Below are 21,667 nucleotides of genomic sequence, written 5' to 3' on the forward strand. Positions count from 1 at the left end.
TTGTCTACACACGACTCGCACCAGATTTGAAGTCAATGACTTCAATACATGCAAGAACCGATGACATGATGTTAAACTTGATTGAATTGAACTCAAGCTCGAAGGAGATTGGAGAGCAACAACCTGCTCCAAATATAAGCTATGCATCTTGAAATGAATCCACCAAAAAACATTCAAATAACTTGCCAACACGTGAATTTTTCCCCTTAAACATCCCTCTAGTTTCTCTTCAGCATAACCTCAGTATCCGCGAGGCACTCCCGCCAAATATTTTGATAACTGTCAGTGAATAACTTGCGCAGTAAATCTGCATCATGGCCAGATTTCAAACTTAGTTTATCTGATTCATCCACACATTCACTCATAGTGCAGCCGGTCAGAGTTTTTCCAAACAAGCACAAAAATGCTTGATGTCTCCAAAATGCATCAAGTCTTCCCGACAACATGGTGGACAGAGTTCAGACCGAGAGTCTGTGGCGGAAAGAAAACAAGTTGAGTGTTTGAGCTACACTTCTTAGGAAACCTCCTTAGGTCAAAGGTCAAACTATCTCTCAGAGCGTGTCTATTTCCATCCCTTTGTACGAGTTCTCTGCATCTTTTGCCTTTCTTCCTTTCTGTTGCTCATCTTGAAATAATCTTGAAATAATGAAATATTAGCTATTTTAATCTAATTGAAATGCCTCATAGATTTGTATAGATGGGTTTGGCACACAAGACCTGTTTGACACAAAAGAGAAGTGTTTGAAAGGAAATAAGGAGTGTTATACAGTTGGAGTGGATGTGGTGTGTGTCTGCATGCACGTGTATTTGTGTAAGAAAGCTTTCAATCTATCATTTTACTGACAGTTTGATGGTTCTTATCTCTCTTCCTCATGATTAAAGATAATAAACGTATATATGTGCTTCCCTTGTGTCTTTTTCCTTATACAGTCTCTCATTCACATCTCATCTACACACACACACAGGTGTCTGAGAGGGATAATGCATATGTGCAGTCTCTCATTCATACACAGCTGCGCAGATAACTTTTAACCCACACACTACACACATACACATTCAGCATGATGGATCAGTTATCAGAGACATTGGCTATGAAAGTGCAGTTCTCCTCATTTAAAAGAAGAAAAGCAACTTAAATATGAGACAGGAGGTAAATACGAGGAGATGGTGGACAGGATGAATGCTTAAGCAAGCGAAAAAGAAATTATGACTAAAGATCTGGCTTTGATTGAAACTAAATTGGAAAATCCAAATTTTACAATCATCTTTTCCCATTCATTGCTTTCTAAACATCTTGTTCTCATTGAGAAAGAGTTTCTAAGGGAAGTAGAGAACATGAATCATTTGTTTAGCCTATTTTAGCCACCTAAAACAAAACCTCTGCTAGGGAAGCTCTCTTGTAACAGAGAAGAGAGAGAAAATGGCATTGTATCAAAGCCTGTAAAAAGAGAGTGCTGTTTTCTCATCTCCTAATGGCATTTACACAGGTGCATTAATCCAGCACAAAGATAAAACAAAACAGTTATTCAGACTAAGTCATTTACCATGATACTGCTCATATACAGTTGCAAGAAAAAGTGTGTGAACCACTTGCAGAATCTGTGAAAATGTTAATAATTTTAACAAAATAAGAGAGATCATACAAAATGCATGTTATTTTTTATTTAGTACTGTCCTGAGTAATATATTTTACATAAAAGATGTTTACATATAATCCACAAGACAAAAAAATAGCTGAATTTATTAAAATAACCCCATGTGAACCATTGATTCTTAATACTGTGTGTGGTTACCTGGATGATCTACGACTGTTTGTTTGTTTTGTGATGGTTGTTCGTGAGTCTCTTGTTTGTTCTGAGCAGTTAAACTGAGCTCTGTTCTTCAGAAAAAATCTCCAGGTCCTGCAGATTCTTCAGTTTTCCAGCATTTTTTGGTGCATATTTGAACCCTTTCCAGCAGTGACTGAATGATTTTAAGATCCATCTTTTCACACTGAGGACAACTGAGGGACTCAAACACAACTATTAAAAAAGGTTCAAACATTCACTGATGCTCCAGAAAAAAACATGATGCATTAATAGATGGGGGGTGAAAACTTTTTGAATTTGAAGATCAAGGTAAATTGTATTTAATTTTTATTAAATACAATTGTATTTTTGAAAAAATTTATTTTTCTTATTTCGTTTGAATATCATTTTTTTTCATTTAGTACTGCCCTTCAGAAGCAACAGAAAATACTTGCATGTTTTAATTAAATTGTATTAATTAAAACATGCAAGTATTTTCTGGTGCTTCCGAAGGGCAGTACTAAATGAAAAAAAATGATATTCAAACGAAATAAGAAAAATTTGGACCTCTTCATCCTGTTCAAAAGTTTTCACCCCCTGACTCTTAATGCATCGTGTTTCCTTCTGGAGCATCAGTGAATGTTTGAACCTTTTTTAATAGTTGTGTTTGAGTCCCTCAGTTGTCCTCAGTGTGAAAAGATGGATCTTAAAATCATTCAGTCACTGCTGGAAAGGGTTCATATATGCAAAAGATTGTGGAAAAACAGCTATTTTTTTGTCTTATGGATTGTAAAATATCTTACTCAGGACAGTACTAAATAAAAAATAACGTGCATTTTGTATGATCTCTCTTATTTTGTTAAAATTTTGCACATTTTCACAGATTCTGCAAATGGTTCACAAACTTTTCCTTGCAACTGTACTTATGTTTGCATTACAGCATTTGCATTTGTTCATTGCTTAAAGGGTTAGTTCACCCAAAAATGAAAATTCTGTCATTAATTACTCACCCTCATGTCGTTCCACACCCGTAACACCTTCATTCATCTTCAGAACACAGATTAAGATATTTTTGATAAAATCCAATGGCTCAGTGAGGCCTCCATTGACAGCAAGATAATTAACACTTTCAGATGCCCAGAAAGCTACTAAAGACATATTTAAAACAGTTCATGTGATTTCAGTGGTTCAATCTTAATGTTATAAAGCGACGAGAATACTTTTTGTGCACCAAAAAAACAAAATAACGACTTTATTCAACAATATCTAATGATGGGCGATTTCAAAACAATGAAGCTTCGAAGCTTTACAAATCTTTTGTTTCGAATCAGTGGTTCGGAGCGTGTATCAAACTGCCAAAGTCACGTGAACCATTGAAATTTCGAAACGCTTATGATGTAACGAAGCCTCATTTACTGAAATCACGTGATTTTGACGCTCCGAACCACTGATTCGAAACAAAAGATTCGTTAAGCTTCATGAAGCAGTGTTTTGAAATCGTCCATCACTAGATATTGTTGAATAAAGTTGTTATTTTGTTTGTTTGCACAAAAAAATATTCTCATTGCTTCATAACATTAAGGCTGAACCACTGTAGTCACATGAACTGTTTTAAATGTCTTTAGTAGCTTTCTGGGCATCTGAAAAGGAAAGAATCTTGCTGTCAATGCAGGCCTCACTGAGCCATCGGATTTCATCAAAAATATCTTAATTTGCGTTCTGAAGATGAACGAAGGTCTTACGGGTGTGGAACGACATGAGGGTGAGTAATAAATGAGAGAATTTTCATTTTTGGGTGAACTAACCCTTTAAAGTTGGTACATTGCTTCAAAATCTTATTTTTTATGGAATATTGCAATATTTATGATAAAGGATTTGTCTTTAATCGAAATAACTTCCCCTCCCTCTCGCAGCAAAATCTCTTCTCTGATGACGAGTTTACTGGCGAGAGGACAGGACAACCTGTCACTCACATGTCATCACAGCAATAGTAAACCGCAACGATCCAATCAATTCCTGATGGACAAAATCGAGTCCCGCCCTATATTTTTCCTTGTTTCACTCAGATATACATTACAGTAGTGAAGAAAAATCTAATGCAACTTCTGTTTCATGTTGACTTTAACTTTATATATATATATATAATATTTTTTCATTATTTAAAACATTATTTCAAACTAATAAAATTATTTCATATTAATAATTAATTAAAGGTATTTAGTTAATATATTAATAATATACATTATAAATACATTTCAATGCTAATAATTAAGTAAATTTTAGAAAATTATATTGATTAATATATAATATAAATAAATATTAAATAAAATGTTTAATATATATATATATGTGTGTGTGTGTGTGTGTGTGTGTATAAACATTTTATTTAATAATTATTTATATTATAACACAATGTACACCTTATTTTCCAAAATTTACTTAAAATTATTAGCATTGAAATACTTTTAATAGTTTCAAATATTTTAAATAATAAAAAAAATTATAAATGTGTATATATAAATAAATTATACACACACATACACATACATATAAAGTGATGTAATACAATGTTGTGATGTCTAAGCAAATGCTTTCAAATACACAGAGAACGAGAAAGAGAGAGAGCTGAGGGTTGCTGAACTCATCTAGTCACCCACGCATTGTAACAGGATATGAAGCTCAAGAGGAGAAATATAACTCTCATGTGAATGAGTCTGACGATTAATCTCCTGGGGTCAGCCACATATTTGACAGATTTTTATTGGTTATGGTTTTGAGTTTTAATAACATCCTCAGATCTAAGAGGTGAATTGTCATCTGACCATTACGTTCGTTATGCTCAGGATCGTTATGGTTACTAATGAGGGCTGCCATGACAATGATGAAGGATTCTTTTCTAAGAATTATTTTCCTAAAACAGCCCAGCCTTTGGCTGACTCCAACAGACCAACATTAAAACACACACACACACACACATACACACACACACACACACACACACACACACACACACACACACACACAAAAATACAAAACACATAAACAAACACACAGAGAGAGTATAAAGGTCATAAACTGGAACAGAGACCAAAAATAATCTTTCAGAAATTAACCAAGTATCACTAGTAGCATTCATTATAAAATGAATTCTAAATTGTGTGGATGTAAAAAAAAAAATCCCAAAAGATAAAACTCCAATACACAACCCCCTAAAATCACAACACACTCATTACATGTGCACTTTACCACAGCAGACAGTGATGTATGTGTCTGAGGTCAAACAGTCATTCACCTTCTTATCTGTACTGTCTTACCTCCTCGGTCCCTCACTGAGGGTAATCAGACCACAGATATTATGGTACTTCCAGTACAAAGACTACAACATCTTGTACAATCCCTACCAGAGAACACTTACACTTCATATGCGTCATGATGATGGTCACTTACTAGCAACTTGAATTATGTCATGACATTCAAACCATCTAACCTATTTATCTTTAATAGTGACTGAAAACAGAGGTTGCTTACTGCGCACGTCCACACGCTGCTAAATACAGTCATCACTCTTCTTCAGAAAGCTTATTCACAATCTGTGCACACAAACATTTTTGACACTACAGGGTGAACATTTGGATAAAGACCAGGGTTAGCACAGGGTAAACACCACTTTTAACCCTGGGTTCCAAACAGGGTTAACAGTGTGAAACAAGGAGGTGCTAGAATGTTACAGCGAGTTATTTAGCAAAAAACAAGCAATCATGAACTGCCTTTGTGCAGACACAGACATTTTCACATTTCCACATCTGCTGTATCAAAGTTATGGACATCATACACTTCCACTCAAAAGTTTGGGGTTGGTAAGATTTTTTAATATAAAAAAAAGTCTCTTATGCTCAAAAAGGCTGCATTTATTTGATCAAAAATACAGTTAAACAGTAATTTTGAGAAATATTATTATAATTTAAAATTATATATATATATATATAAAATTTATATGTACATTTTATAATATATTTTAAAAAGTAATTTATTCCTGTGATGTCAAAGGAATTTTTAGCATCATTACTCCAGTATTCAGTGTCACATGATCCTTCAGAAATCATTCTAATAGAAACATTTCTAATTATTATCAATGTTAAATATTTTAATATTACTGCTTAATATTTTCATGGAAACATTTACGTGATACATTTATTTTTCAGATTCTCTGATGAGTAGCATTTATTTGAAATAAAAATCTTTTGCAAAACAAAGCAAAAGTCACTTTTTTTACTGTCACTTTTGATCAATTTAATGCATCCTTTCTGAATAAAAGTATTAATTTCTTTTAACAAAATTTTAACAAATGTACATTGTGAATGTACATTATCAAAACCTGATTACTCGTGATTAACGACTAGAGACTGACAGATATCACCCTTTTATGACTGATACAAATTACTTTTTGACACAATAATATCTACATGGTCATTAAAGTACTACAGTATAAACATAAGCCATTATGAATTTTTTTGATAATAATAACACATTTTATTGTTATTTATGCCATTATATTAATGCAAAGATGTTTTATGATCTAAATAGTTACAAACTAATTATTAAGCTACACATTTAAAATACTGTATCATTGGTCAAATCGATTATGGGTAATTATTTCTACAACTGACTAACCTGGAACAAGATAACCCAGGATACAATACATTTACCCAGGGTTAATAATAATAATGGGTTAACAATTTAGTCTGTGAAAAGCCCAATAGAGTGACAACCACACTGAACAGACAAACTTGGTACTGAAAAATTCAGATATTGACAGTTGAATAAAAAATGCTGTGTTATAAACAACCCAAGTTGGGTTTAAAATGGACAAACCCAGCAGTTGGGTTAAATGTTTGCTGGGTAATTTTATTTTACTCAATTATTATTTAAAAAATGACTGTATTGCTTGCTAAAAATGAACCCAAAGTATGTTGGAAGTTAACATTTAATAATATGTTTAGTGAATAACATTAAACAGTAAACATTTATTAAATTGCTTATTAATAAATGTTCACCATTTGATTATTATTGTTGCAATTATGTGTCAGATTTTTAATTTCCAACCTATTTTGGGTTCATTTTAAGACAGCCACATAGTACTTTTTAAACAATAGTTGGGTTAAATAAAACTGCCCAGTGCGTTGGACAAACATTTAACCCAACAGCTGGGTTTGTCCATTTTCAACCCAACTTGGGTTGTTTTTAACCCAGCATTTTTAGAGTCTAGACAAAATGTGTTTAGCATCTACAGAACCAGAGTGAGTAACTAGTGATGTCACTCTCTTTTGGCCAGTGACAGGTCGTTTGAGGTATGGTAATAAAAAACATTTTACACAAACAACCAAAACTGTGCTATGCAAACTGTCTCGAGTTTGGGGAAATCCACACACACAGAACACTAACTAACGCGGTTGTCACTCGCAAAACTTTGCAGTGCATACGTGGCACAAACTGCGCAAGATGTAGTACATTTACAAAACGTGTCCAGCTTTGTTATTTTTTGAGCAGTTGAACTCGGAGGAGAAACACATAAAACACTCCAGCCTGAGTGGCAGCAGAGGTCAGGGAGAGCTGTGACATCACTCACAGTTTTAGGGGCCAGACTGACGTCATGGCCTTTCCCCCTCGCTTTTTATCAGTTTATTTATCTCAAGGAGAGGATGAGAGAAAGATAGAGAGGCAGAGAGAAGAAGAGAGAGGTGTTTGTGATGAGAGAGGCTAGTCTTTATAAACACATCTTCTCTGCCTTTCTTGCTCAGTCCAAACACATCCACAGCACCACACCCAAGCACTTCATCTCCATGGAAACCAGCTGACCTCTTCCCCTCCATCCCCACCTGTGCCAGCTCCTCTACCAAGCCTGAACTTCTTGTAAATGGGAATTTAGAAGAAAAGCACAGAGAAGCAGGACAAATGCTTGTGGTGGTAGGTGAGGCGTCATTAAAAAAGTGCATGTTCAGTGGCTCTGTTTTACAAAACAGCCTATGAAATATTTCATAATTATTCAGTGTTAAAACACTTCTATCCAAGTTTAATATGGCTAGACAACTATAAGTAAGCAATTTATAGTCTGATATCCCGAAAAGTGTAAACACTGTGGTGCTATAAAAACATTGCTCTGTTTGTTTGAACATCCCAACCAGACCAACAACAGCAACACTCTGGCTCAGCCAATGGCGTGAGTTTGGGGCGGTACCATCTGTTTGGACAACCAATGGCAGAAACCTGTTTCAAATCATTAATTTGCCAATTCTAGTTGGTGAAAAATTGGCAAATTCTTAATCAGAGCAAATTTATCTTATGTAACGTTTTTGTAAACATGTAAATATTTTATTTAAATTAAATTAAGATTTCTATGCAAATGACTAAACTACATTTAAGCGAACACGGCATTTATTGTGAACTTAGAAGTTAGCGGTATTTTGATGGTCGTGTGTGATTTAGCTGGTAAGAATGGATGATGTAAACACATGGAAGTTCCCAGATCTGTGTTTACGGCTGAGACGGAGTCTGTTCTCACACACACACACACACACACACACACACACACACACACACACACACACACACGTCTGCTCTCTTTTTATGGTTGAAACACCAGACACTCTTGTGTGCATAAATCTACTGACTTTAAATCACTTGTAGAAAATAAACCAGTGCATAGAGCAGGTGTGTGTGTCTTTCTCTTTGACGGCGGTTGTGTCTCTTTCTTTTTTATCTCACTTTGTCCTGCTCAGATGGTTTCTCTTTTCTGCATTGCCAGATGTGATAAAGATGCAGAGATCTGAGAAGTCTCGCTTTCTATGAGTTTACGGCATAATTGTTCACAATGCTGGGAAGTTTTTCAATAAATTGCTTCTTTATTTACAAGCTGTCAGGAAACGTCACATTTTGGCTGACTTATACTGTATATATTTGCACAAAATCATAAAGTAAAATGTAGTAGGAAATATGAAAAATAATGTAAATAATGTTGAGGTTTATCGCAAATTTCCTTTTACATGTTTGCCTGTCAAAAAAGAATTCATTTTACATTTGCTTGGAAAAATTACATTTCAAAGGATTTCTAATTCAGTTTGGAGGAAAACATAGCCTATAAAAAATGAATAAAATAAAATAAAATAAAATAAAATAAAATAAAATAAAAACTAAAATAAAATAAAATAAAATAAAATACTTCCCCAAAGCAGTGTTGACTGGCTTGTTTTTTTTAATAATAAAAAAGTTCTATTTTTGGGCAAATGTAAAGGCTCTTTCACGCCAAAATTAAAATAATAAAGCAGAAGGAAATGCAAATTCACGCCTGTACACAGTAGGGTGCAGCCTATGGTCGCAGCTCAAACAAACCTTTTCAGCCAGTGTTGCCAAGTCTGTGGTTTTTAGGCAACTTTAACACTGATGCCGCAGGTTGTTTTTCATGTCTGAGGGTTTAAACGACCCCAAATAACATGATATTTAGCTCCCGGAATGCAATTTTTACCGGGGGGACCCCCCTGAAATGCGATTGGGCTAGTTTTGGGCTACTATTGAGTAGCAATTGGGCGGGTTTTGTTGTGAAAACCTGGAAACTCTGTGTGCTGCCATTCTGGATTGCAGAAGAATAGAAGAATGCAGGAGAAGAAAGTTTACACACTTCACCAATAAAAACAAACAAATCTAAAGACATTTTTGCTTATGGTTTAAATGAATCATCGAAGGTCAATAAAGTGAGATTAAATCCATAAAAATATTTGTTTAATTATTGGAGGTTTGCGTAGTATTCTGATTTTGCATTTCACTGATTTTATTCATTTTGAGGAATAATGAATCTTTTTAGTGCAAGTGAGATGATTAAATGCTTGCTCACATTTCATCTAGAACTACATATTTACACACAACATCTCTGCACTTACTCCTGATTTTTCTCAACATGAGCTGTCAGTCAATAAATGTGAAAACAAAGTAACTTGCATTACTTATTTGAAAAAGTAACTCAGATATTTTGTTGTATATTTAAAAGTAAAGCGCTACTTTACTAGTTACTTGAAAAAAGTAATCTGATTACATAACTCCAGTTACTTGTAATGCATTACCCCAACACTGCCCAAAAGTACAGTCACTGCACAATAAATATCTGATTAGCATCATTTTAACTTCACGTAACTGGATGACCTTCACCCACTTGATCTAACGATGTGAAACTGCTCTACGTCTATTCCTGTTATGGTGGCCTAAGGAAGACCTGATTACTGGAAGTGGTTTTATGCGCATTACTTCATTTATTTACCTGAAAGCCCTTGAGATAAAGCTGTAAAAACAAGGCCAAAAGCATTTTCATCTGTAAAGAAGAGAATATCTGAGATGGCTGCTTCCCAACGCGTATCATCATTACCCAGAATGCATTACTGTAGCTCAACAATCCCAGTGTTTGGTTCCTGTGATTTCTGCCCAATGTAAACAAGGAGTGGAGGTCATGCTCCACCCCTCCTTGTTTACAAATCACCCTCATTACCTCAGCAACACATCCAACTGCACAAACAATGTTTAATGTGACATGACGTTTCAGCGTCTCTGTCTTCAAACTAGACAAAGAGTCGCCCAGATGCATTTGATTTTACATTTACAAGGGTTCTAAAGGGTTCCAGAACTCACATCCTCCTGCAAGCGTACGCTGTCCAATGCCCCTCATCTAACCCCAAACACTTTCCAACCCTTTCTTAACCTCCGACCCCAGTTCTGAGCAATCTTGAACGTCCTCTTTCTAGCATAATATGCAAATGGCGCATCATGCTGGTATTAAGCCTTGTTTATGCTGTTTGGCAGGGGAGATAACAGTGATAGCACTTCCTTTTTCTGACCTCCAGAGCGGTAAACAAGAATGATGGTTCTGGAATCGACTGGAGTAAAAGCCATGGTTGTTTTTTATTCCCATCCAAAAGATGAGTGGATAGGAGAACAGAAGATCCGAGAGGATCTTGGTGGTCGGGGCCGGGCAGGGCTCACGGAGGAGCAAGGGAGTGATGGAGAATGTGTTTACTCTGCCTGTTCTGTCTGTTTATGTATCTTCTATCTTAATGAACAGTGCATTATTTCTCTCAGGAAGAGAATTTCAATGATGCTAAGGTCTATTTTATAGTCTATAAACACACTTAAGTCTCTGAAGTTGCAGTACGGCAGGGGGCGCGGCAGACATCGCTTGTGGTCTGACACTGCTGTAACCTGCTTTAAATCTCAGGCTTTATAGTAAACAGCTCTGGACATCTCTACAGGGCTTTCCACGCACAATTTATTTTATTTACTTCAGTATATTTCTGCCAGAGAGGCCCTTGAGATTTCACAAAGCCTATCTGGTAACCAAGGAGGAACCAAACAACAGCACTGAATCACTCTGAAGCTATTGTGCTGTTTTGCTTGGGAAAAATCCAGTTTGGACTTAAAGTCAAGGGTCTTGGAGTTCAAGCGAGCCCAAATTAGTAAAATCAGAATGGCTCGGTAAACACGTTGGAATGAAAAAATAGCAACAGATGAAAGTAAAATCGCATTTTTTCCACTGATGGTGTCGTATCATATAAATTAGGTCTATTTATCTGAGGTTGGTTCAGCATGTAATCTAGGTGTCATGAGTTCATTCATTAAAAGCACTGACGATCCATTTAGACAGCTGAAAACCCTCAGTTATATCCTTTTCTCCTAGTCATGCCAGAGTGGCTACTTCAATTCTCCGGTCACCTTTCCAGAAACCGCAAAAAAACGCTAACAATGCATTCTGTCCAGATGTGTCCACTTCGGACAAAAGCTGCTGACCCCCTTAAACCTGGACCTGAGACAGGACAAAATAAACACAGCCGTGGAAAGCTGTGAATAATATCTCAGAAAAAAGGGTGTCGGACAGACACAATGCAATGCTAGACTATTCTATCTGGCTCATGGACAGATGTCCAATGTACAATTGTCACTAAGTACAGAGAAGACAGTAAGAGGGGGAAAGTGTTTATGTATCAAGTAATTATTTTGGATTAATTGGTTCAACATGTTCAAAGGAATTCACATATGCTGGGGTGCAAACTCCTGCTTCTTTCATTTGTTTTTCCATGTCTATCACTCAATATGGTTCAACAATGTCAGATCCAAAAACGTGTCAAACCATATTTTATATGTCATCCATATATTAAATGCAGCAGCCATTTTTTTAGAGTTATTATAAAACAGCATGATGGAGTTGACAAAGAAAATAAACTTAGAAACTTAAAATTATTAAAAAAACTATAAAACTCACCTGTTTCTGTGTTAAACTCATAGCAGGTGAAATGGAAAGAGGACCTTTAGAGTGAAGGCTGACTTTGATATTGCCTGATAGAAAAGAAAAATGTATAAAAAATGCTGACAAAACATAAAAGCTTATTTAAAAAATGTATTAAAAATCTCTTTGTTTTGTCCTATGTCTCATGATTAAAGGGATAGTTCACCCAAAAATGAGCATTCTGTCATCATTTGTCAGGTTTTTCCAAACCTGTATGAGTTTCTTTCTTCTGTTGAACACAAACGAAGATATTTTGAAGAACGTGGGTAAATGAACAGTTGATGGGCTCCATTGCCTTCCATGGAAAAAAAATACTATGGAAGTCAATGGGGCCCATCAACTATTTAGTTACTGACATTCTTCAAAATATCTTCGTTTGTGTTCAACAGAAGAAAGAAACTCATACAGGTTTGGAACAGCTTGAGGGTGAGTAAATGATGACAACATTTTCATTTTTGGGTGAACTATCCCTTTAAGAATGGGGCATTTTTGACTTCATTTATTAAATTCAATATCATGATCAAGTTTTAAAATATTAAAACACATTAAAAAAATTAATGTTTATCTTTATAAATAGCCTGTGAGTTATGAAGGAAAAATGTTATACACACTTTATTATACTATTAAAATTATGTCACTGTTCTCCTCCCATCCGCTTGGAGGCGCTGTAGCGTGTTTGAATCGACAGTTTCTCATCTCGCGCAGGAACTAAGGCATCCTTGACAACAATCGCCGGTTGACTGTTGTTTGTGTTGGCGCTTTTGTTTACTTTTTGTGCTTTCTCGACCGTTCATTTTATCCATATAGTGTTTTAAACATTCAAATAATCGTTTTAAAAACGTTTTACCACATTATAGCAAAAAATTCTCTCAGACGCACCATTTGCCGCCCCATATCACTCAAGTAAGTTAAAGTTTTATTAGCCTAATGTGTTTGCCATTCATTTAGTAGTTAACTGAAACTCTCTATGTTGTTAAACCTAGTTTATGATCGCTTTTGTGTGAATATTGACCTATAACATTTTATCTCTAACAGCGCTACTCTGTTATTTACTCTTTGAGCTGAAACAGCTAGCAGGCACGTTTAATGTTATTGTGTCATAGTAATGAATTGCATGTGTTGCTTTGTATAAATGTTTATTGAATGAATAAATGGTGCTGAGGAAAAATATGAGCATGAAATGTAGCTAAATTTGATAGAAGTTGCTGCAGAAATATACTAAGGAAGTACAACGTCCTGCAAGCCTATTGCTTTGTTATTTGATCTGTTCAAACTCCGTGCCAGTGCTTTGTGGCCACCTTCATTTTACGTTAAAAAGAGAGTGGAAGATGTAAACTAATGGCTGGTTTGGCACTGTTAAAGTAGGCATGTTTCCCCCCCCCCCCCACTTTATTGCATATATAAACAGATGTTTTTATTCAAAGTGACTTACAGTTTATTTATTGAAAGGATCATTCCCCATGGAAAAGCTGTGGTTAAGTGCCTTTATTTTGGGGACAATGGTCTTAGTTAATGAATCACCACCTATTGTGGGATTTAAACCTAGAAACCTTAAGTTATAGCCATCTAAGACATGTCACCTCATAAGTTAGATTCAGCAAAATGAATACATGTAATGTAAAACCACCCACTCCTTAAAAAAACATGTTTATGTGTTTTTCAGGTTGTGTTCTGTAACGTGACATGCATCTGTAAAGGGGCTGTCAAGCTTAAAACATCTACAGCGGCTCCATGGACCCCAGTAACGATGTGGCGCTTGATATCATCGTTTCCAATGTCGTATCTGTCTTCAGAACCAGGTGCCATCTAAACCTGCGTACCATCGGCCTAGAGGGGACTAATGTCATCTACAAGCCTGAAGTGGGAGTAAGTCTAGACCGATGTTTTAGATTATATACATTAGTTTGGAAATGCATTAACTAATTTTTTTCATCAAATAGTTAGTTACCTTCTTACCAACATTTGAGATGTGTCTAAATGCATGACTTGTTTATGTTCCCATAAATTAAAGACAAAATGTTTGTTTGATAATTTTTCTTACAATAGGTAATAGAGTTGATGAATAATGTGGTTAAAGTTACAATTTGTGTAAAAATTAAATAAGAGAATGAGATGATTTCCTTCCTGCCATGCTGTAAAAAGAGTCCAAATTGTCTGTTTTTTCTAGTGCTGCCCCCAACTAAAGATTTTTCTAGTCGACTAGTAGTTGTTCATTTAAGCCATTAGTCGACTAATCGCATGTTTATATTAATTTTAATTACTTAATTTAATTACTTAAATATACAGGTCGGTGGAATATGTGCCTCGTGCTCAAGCGCACACACAAAGCTTGCAGCAAAGCACTGGCAAAAGTAATGATTATGAATGTGTCTGGGAAAATAGACAGGCTGCAAAGATTGTCGATACTGACTCGTCATCTCCGCAGCAACGCGCCTATAGTGAGAAATGCACCTTTCATATGGATTACATAATCAGAGAGTATTTGTTTTTGATTTGAATTTGTTCATTTAAAAGTAGACATTTCAAGCTTTCTTTAGATATATTTCTGTCTGTGAGGCAAGTAGTCTATACGCTGAGTTTGTTTATTTATGTGACACGCTGCTGTTCAGGAAGAACGAGACGGCAGAAAGCACATCCTGTTTGTTTTCTTTATTTTACAAAAGCACAACGTTTTGTTGTTATTGTGAGTTTACATAAATAAAAGTAGACTCTTTACAGTTCAGAATGATGTATTACTCTTATCTGTATGACAAAATTGACCGAGTATTTTAAGTCTGAAAAGTGCAAGTGATCGCGCCGGCGCCTCCATGTAAAGCATGCTGTACTTTAGCTGCCTTCCACACTCTGTACGAACACTTGGGATATATAATAGCGCACATTTATCTTGGTTAACGTTAAAGCGGGCAGCCATGTAAAGTTGCTACTACTTACATGTTTCAAATGATAAGCCATATTTGAGGTTGATAGATGATAGGCAAACGTTTGGATTTCCTGCCCGACATACTGTAATTACCACAAGGACCCGCCGTTAACGATCTGTCCCTCACAGACTGTTTGACTTAACCACTTCCTGTGGAGTTTTTTTTTTCTGCGACTAACTGACTAATAAAATCTTGGTCAACTAAGCCTCTTCTAGTCGACTAACGTTTAGTTGACTATTAGGGGGCAGCCCTAGTTTTTTCTTTTAAGACTAGCAACTTTTCTTGCTGTCTGTTCTGTTACATAATGGTGTTAACATGTCTAGACTAGTAGGTTTATATAACTACAAAAACATGGATTTTGTTCCTCTAAAGTTACAATAGGACACTAGCATTCATGAAAAGTGCCATCAGCATTGTTTTCACCCTTTGCCTGAGATTGTCAGTATCAGCAGTATTAATCAGTATATGGGCAATCATTAACGCGTGTTGTTGCTTATGTTCTATGGATGTTTTTTCAGAAAGTCCTGATGAAGCTGCGAAAACCACGTATCACTGCCTCTATATGGTCATCAGGGAAAATTATTTGCACTGGAGCAACAAGGTCTCACTAAAATCTCCTTTTCAATTCTCAGAATTGCTTGAAGAGATATTTGTGCTGCTAAGATACTCTGTGTTTGGTTAACTGGTAAATTTCTTGCATGCTTATTTTTCTTTAGTGAGGAGGAAGCCAAACTGGGTGCTCGACGGTTGGCCCGCTGTCTGCAGAAGATTGGATTCAAGGTGTCTAAATGGATTAATAGCTACTTGATGATTAATACTGCTTTGTAGGTCTTCTGAATGTTGAATAAATGGTATTTTCTCATCTGCAGGTGAGATTCTCGGACTTTAAGGTTGTCAATGTGCTGGCTGTGTGCTCCATGCCTTTTCAGATCCGTCTCATTGAGTTCACTAAGAATAATCGGCCCATTGCCAGGTAAGACTTCCCAGGGTGTTCTCCAACTACACATACAATTTATCATAATACTCATGTTTTTAAATAGTAGGTGCACTTGTGTTGTGGATGGTCAGTATTATTGAAAGCAGTTAAGAGACAACAGACTGGCTTTGTGCTTATGCCTGTTGATAATGTCTGAACAATGACACTATTTTCTTTTACAGCTGCTGTACAGCAGCAGTGAACTCTGTTTGCATCATTGAATCATTTTCCTGTTATCAGCGTAAAGCGCTGCTTTGAAACAATCTGTATTGTATAAAGCGCTGTATAAATAAAGGTGATTTGACTTGACTATTAACATCCGTTTTGGGCCAAACTGACAAGTGGTCAGTGCAAAATACAGGTTTAAACAGTATTCTGAACCACACTGAGTAAGAGACGAATGTAGTGATGAAATTGGAGACCTTCCTTTCTATAAAATTCAGTCACAAGTGGTCACAGGAGGCACATTTGAGATGCATGTTAATACCAGCTGTGAACATTAATGTGCCTCCTCTGACCACTTGTGATCAGATCGTGAGAGATGGATGTTAACACCAGCTCCAAAGGAACCTTAAGGGCCTAAAAAAGGGAACAGTGCTCTCTAGTGGTGCAATGGTGTATGCTGCATTGAGCAATCTTGTGCTAAGGAACATGTTCTCCTGCAGCTGGATTGCAAGGGTCTCATCACTATGTTTGTGTCTGTGTGTATTTTAGCTATGAACCCGAGATCCATCCTGCTGCGTCATACAGAATCAAAAACCTCAGGAGTACAGTGCAGGTGTTTTCCACAGGCAATATCACTGTTACAGGTAAATAGCTCACACATCTTTCGCTCAGTATAATTTTATCTACCATAATCAGGGTTTTGTCTGGAATGTATTGCAAAAAATCTAGACGGTTGAAGAACCTTTTAATAAAATGCCAACGCCCTGTATTTAAAGGATTAGTTCACTTCAGAATTAAAATTTCCTGATAATTTACTCACCCTATGTCATCCAATATGTTTATCTGTCTTCAGTCTAAAAGAAATTAAAGGGATAGTTCACCCAAAAATGAAAATTTGATGTTTATCTGCTTACCCCCAGGGCATCCAAGATGTAGGTGACTTTGTTTCTTCAGTAGAACACAAATGACCGTTGCCGTCTGTCAGTCATATAATACATTGAAACGGTAACACCATCTATGAGAATAAAAAAAACATGCACAAACAAATCCAAATTAAACCCTGCGGCTCGTGACGACACATTGATGTCCTAAGACACGAAACGATCGGTTTGTGCGAGAAACCGAACAGTATTTATATCATTTTTTACCTCTAATACACCACTATGTCCAACTGCCTTGCGCATCCAGTTGGTGAGGTCTGAAAACGCGCTCTGACAACGGAAGTTATGTCTTGCGCTCATTGTAGTATAGCACTGAAACTCTAATGTGGACCTTCAAACCATTGATCCCCGCTGAAGTCCACTATATATGGAGAAAAATCCTGGAATGTTTTCCTCAAAAACCTTAATTTCTTTCCCACCGAAGAAAGAAAGACATGAACATCTTGAATGACATGGGGGTGAGTAAATTATCAGGAAAATGTAATTCTGAAGTGAACTAATCCTTTAATGAATTCCTATGAAAAACACCAGTAGATGTCATGTGAGGAGCACCTTTTCAGTGCATGCCTCTATAGAGCTCATACAGATTACTGAATTAGTCACATACTTTAAAGAATTATTCCTAGATTATTTAGCCACATTATATTAAAGGCAGCCCGCAGGACTCATGCTGTACAGACCATGAAGAATGAGCAAATATAATGCTGTGAGCTACAGTGAGGCTCTGGAGTCTGAGTAAACGTTTTTATTCACTAGACTAAATGTTGTTATGCAGAAGTTATCATTAAAATTATATTTATATTTTCAGCTGCATTTTATTTATGTCTCATATTCTTATTGTAGGATTTTGTACTTAAAAAAAATCACTACTTCATAGGAATGAACGATGTGTAACCACAAAAAAATCGTGGACTTGAATTGAAAAAGCTAAATGGTTTTGAATTATGTCTTTCTCTGTGTTCAGGTTTGACTAGTAAAATGAATGCAAAATCTCACACTTCAAACTACGGAAGCCCTAAACGGCCATGGATTATTATTAATTTTCCTATCTTGTTTTCTCGTGATCACAACTTATTTTCTCGTGATCTCGAGATAAGTTGTTTTCTCATGATTACGACTTAATTTTCTCGTCATCTTAACATAAAAGTTCTTTTTACAATGATCGATTCTGAAACAATGCACCCGGATTCTAATGTTGCTATGGTAACGAACACAACTTTCACGCGCATCAGATCGACGGATAAATCATGCGCTCTTATATCTTGTGGATATTTCAGCAAAATGTTTACTTCGCTTAATAATAAAGTTTACAATAAATAACTACATATAGGCTAATCAATGACTGTTCAATATATGTACGCTAAACATTTTATTTGTGTAATTAACATGTTTAATAATCAACAGAGCATTCAACATCTCAAGCGCAGACGGAGTGTCTTCAGAAAGATGCCAGATTATTCTTTAATTCTAAAAACTTTTAAAGCTGCTTGGATTAAACCCACTTTATTTTCCTCATTCGCTTGAAATAAAATTAGATTACATAATGTGTTTGTTATTTTTATTCATCATGTAGGATAGGCTAATATCATGTGTGTTAAACTGTCTTCCTCCTCCTAGCTCTTCCATTAAAAAGAGGTGCAATACTCCAGATTTCCAAAAAACAAAACTTTAATCCAGTTGATATAGGCTAAAACAATCTTGGGATGCTGTTTGAGAAGAGTGTTTATGTGTATGTGTGTGGTTTCCTACAAAGAAATGTAGAAAATACAACAGGTTACACACTATCACTGAATTAAATGACATCGGCTATAAATCATATTTCTTATCAATATACATTAAGTGACATAGTGAGGTAAACGAACACTGAAACTGCGATGATTAAAATGGCGTCTTAAAGATACACAATAAGGTGCAAACAGAATACTATACAGTGACATCAAAATTAGTTTTAATAAGCAATAAGTTTAGTATCCACCGAACTATTGGAGTCGTGAAACTGTGAGTCATGCATCTGGCAGCCAGAACGTAACGATAACAGATACACTTTCAAGCAAAATAATCATATTCAAGCATTTAACAGTTAAGTTAATTACCTAACGCACACAATACTGCACAAAATAAAGCGATCACGAAGACTCTCTCTGTCCGAAACTCGTACAATCTGGGCCAATATGAACTAATACAGTAAAGTGGATATTTACCGCACCCCATCAGTTATATTTGGTAATATATATGCCACCTGTTGGCACATCTGTGTAATTTAGAGCAGAGATTAAGTCGTGATCGCAAGGAAATAACTTTTGTTATCTCGAGATCACGAGAAAATATTAAGTCGTGATCGAGAGAAAACAAGATAGAAAAAAAAAAATCCATGGCCGTTTAGGACTTCTGTATCAAACCAACATTTCAAAAAAAAAAAAAGAGAAAGTCTAAGTATATATCCAAATCCACAACTTAATAAAAATAAGTATTTATGTCTAAAAATAGCTAGAGAATTTATAAGCCTTTTATATAGAGCTATATAGGAATCTAGTGGTTAAACCGTGGCATTACAGATGTTTTTCTTTTTTTACTCCCACCAGATGGCACTAATCTGCCTTCAAAAGGCATCGTTTCTATATTAACATGAAATACTGCTTTAATTGAAAAGTATTAAAAAAAATTAGAATATTTTTTGTATTATTTTCAATGGGGAAAACTTATCATAATTATTGCATAAATATTAATTAGTAACATGAAATTCTCTCAAAATACAAAAGGAAAAATATTGAACAATAATATACATTGATTTTACTTAAATAAAAAAAGTTACATTTCAGGTGTTCGGTCACTTGACCGTGAACAACACAAGTGTGACCCCCAAATGAACATTACCAGAGGTTAATTTCTTTATAAAAACATTTACACGGTTTAGACCTGTATAGTAAATGTGACCCACTGCTTTTTAGTACCTGCTTTCTTGTGTTTAATATAAACAAAAGCTGAACTAACGTTCATTTTTCCCTTCTCTCTAGGACCAAATGTTCAGAGTGTGGCATCTGCCGTGGAGCAGATTTATCCTCTGCTGTTTGAGTGTCGGAAAACACTGTCATAAACCACACACACACACACACATGCGTAGGCACCGGTTTGAAATTAAAAGCACCTTATCATTGAATGTTCTAAGGCTTGTAACTGTTGTACTGTATGTGTCTCCAAGGCAGCTTTTGCCATTTCACGTCCAAGCGGGTCTAGGTCGTGTGTTTTCAGAGTCATGCCTTTGAACGTTGACTTTGGTGTTCGGACCCCATGACAATTACAGACGACCTCTTAAAGCTCAGAAGAGGACCATTAGTGCATTGACATTGTGTTGCTGGCATTGTGTAGTTTATAAACACTTGAATTAACTGTATTATAATGCATGGACACCAAAGTAAAAACTGGCAAGCAGTGATATTTAAAGATCGCATTTTACTGAAACTTCTTGGAAATTTTAACTAAGTTGATTCTAGTGATGTCTTCGCGGCTCATTTAATGATACTATAAGTCAGAAGCAAGAGGTTAAAGGGCAAACACTTCACATTTAAACAGCAGGTAATGCATATCTGTTGTATGCTGTGGACAAGAACACTCTGGGTTGTTAAGGAGTCTTTGGTCCATATGTTTATGTAATATGTGAATTTTTGTATTTTATAATAAACAAAATAAAAAATAACCCCTATATTAAGTCGTAATTGTCACTCATTTTTGTGTCTGTCTTTTCAAGAGGAATATCCCAGCATTACTCATATTTAGGCTCCTTACTTAATTGTTTTTGTTACTCAATGTTAATTTGATTATGGTTTCATATGTTTAAATCCATTCTGCAGATTTTACTCACAATTAAATACTTTAGGCCTGTTTATATTCTGACACGGACGATTCCATTGAAAGGAGTCGAAAGTCACAAAAGCCCGTATGAAACGCGGTTATTAAAAAAAATTTAAAAACTTGTTTTGTGATTTCTAAAGCCTCAGCTTTCTAATTGTCAAATGTATTGCGAAATTTCAAAAATGTTTTTTGGCGCTTTTCTGTCGTGACGCGCCATTTTGTCCTCTTTACTATTAGTCAGTAGATGGTACAAAAAGACATGAATAGACATGAATAAACATGAGGGTATGATAAAAGATGAAAGTACAACTTACTGAAATGTATCATCACTCATATAGTTGCCCAACAATTGTTTCGACCGCGTCAGTAAAATGGTTTGTAAACAACATGTCACGACAGTCCTCAAGTTACCTCAAGAAAGTCATGCGATTTACATAATAGTCTCAGCCTCAGGCGTGACACGCCCACGGACCATTGGCTGAACTTCTGGCTATGCAAGATTACAATTTACTTAACTCATTAACTATCTTTAAAAAAAAAAAAAAAAAAGCATATCGCTACTACAATCGGAATTATATTTATTTTTTTATTTAATGTTATAAAACGGTTAATTCCTGTCCTTGATTCTGATTGGTCAATAGCTGTGTTTTATTCACGATAAAACACTATGACCGCTTCACCCAACGGTTCTGTGTATCACTACACAACAC

At 35.6% G+C, this 21,667-nt stretch overlaps 1 protein-coding gene across 1 annotated transcript; it reads left to right on the forward strand.

Annotated features, from left to right (window-relative positions):
- The first annotated feature begins 12,764 nt into the window (after positions 1–12,764).
- tbpl1 (TBP-like 1) lies at positions 12,765–20,810 on the forward strand. Its single transcript, XM_051879376.1, has 7 exons — positions 12,765–13,008; positions 13,769–13,971; positions 15,545–15,627; positions 15,743–15,806; positions 15,896–15,999; positions 16,717–16,811; positions 20,123–20,810. The coding sequence occupies exons 2-7, from the start codon at positions 13,837–13,839 to the stop codon at positions 20,200–20,202; spliced, it is 561 nt and encodes a 186-aa protein (XP_051735336.1). The 5' UTR covers positions 12,765–13,008; positions 13,769–13,836; the 3' UTR covers positions 20,203–20,810.
- The last annotated feature ends 857 nt before the right edge of the window (positions 20,811–21,667 follow it).

The sequence above is a fragment of the Ctenopharyngodon idella genome, chromosome 22, assembly GCF_019924925.1.
Source record: "Ctenopharyngodon idella isolate HZGC_01 chromosome 22, HZGC01, whole genome shotgun sequence".
NCBI lineage: Eukaryota > Metazoa > Chordata > Actinopteri > Cypriniformes > Xenocyprididae > Ctenopharyngodon > Ctenopharyngodon idella.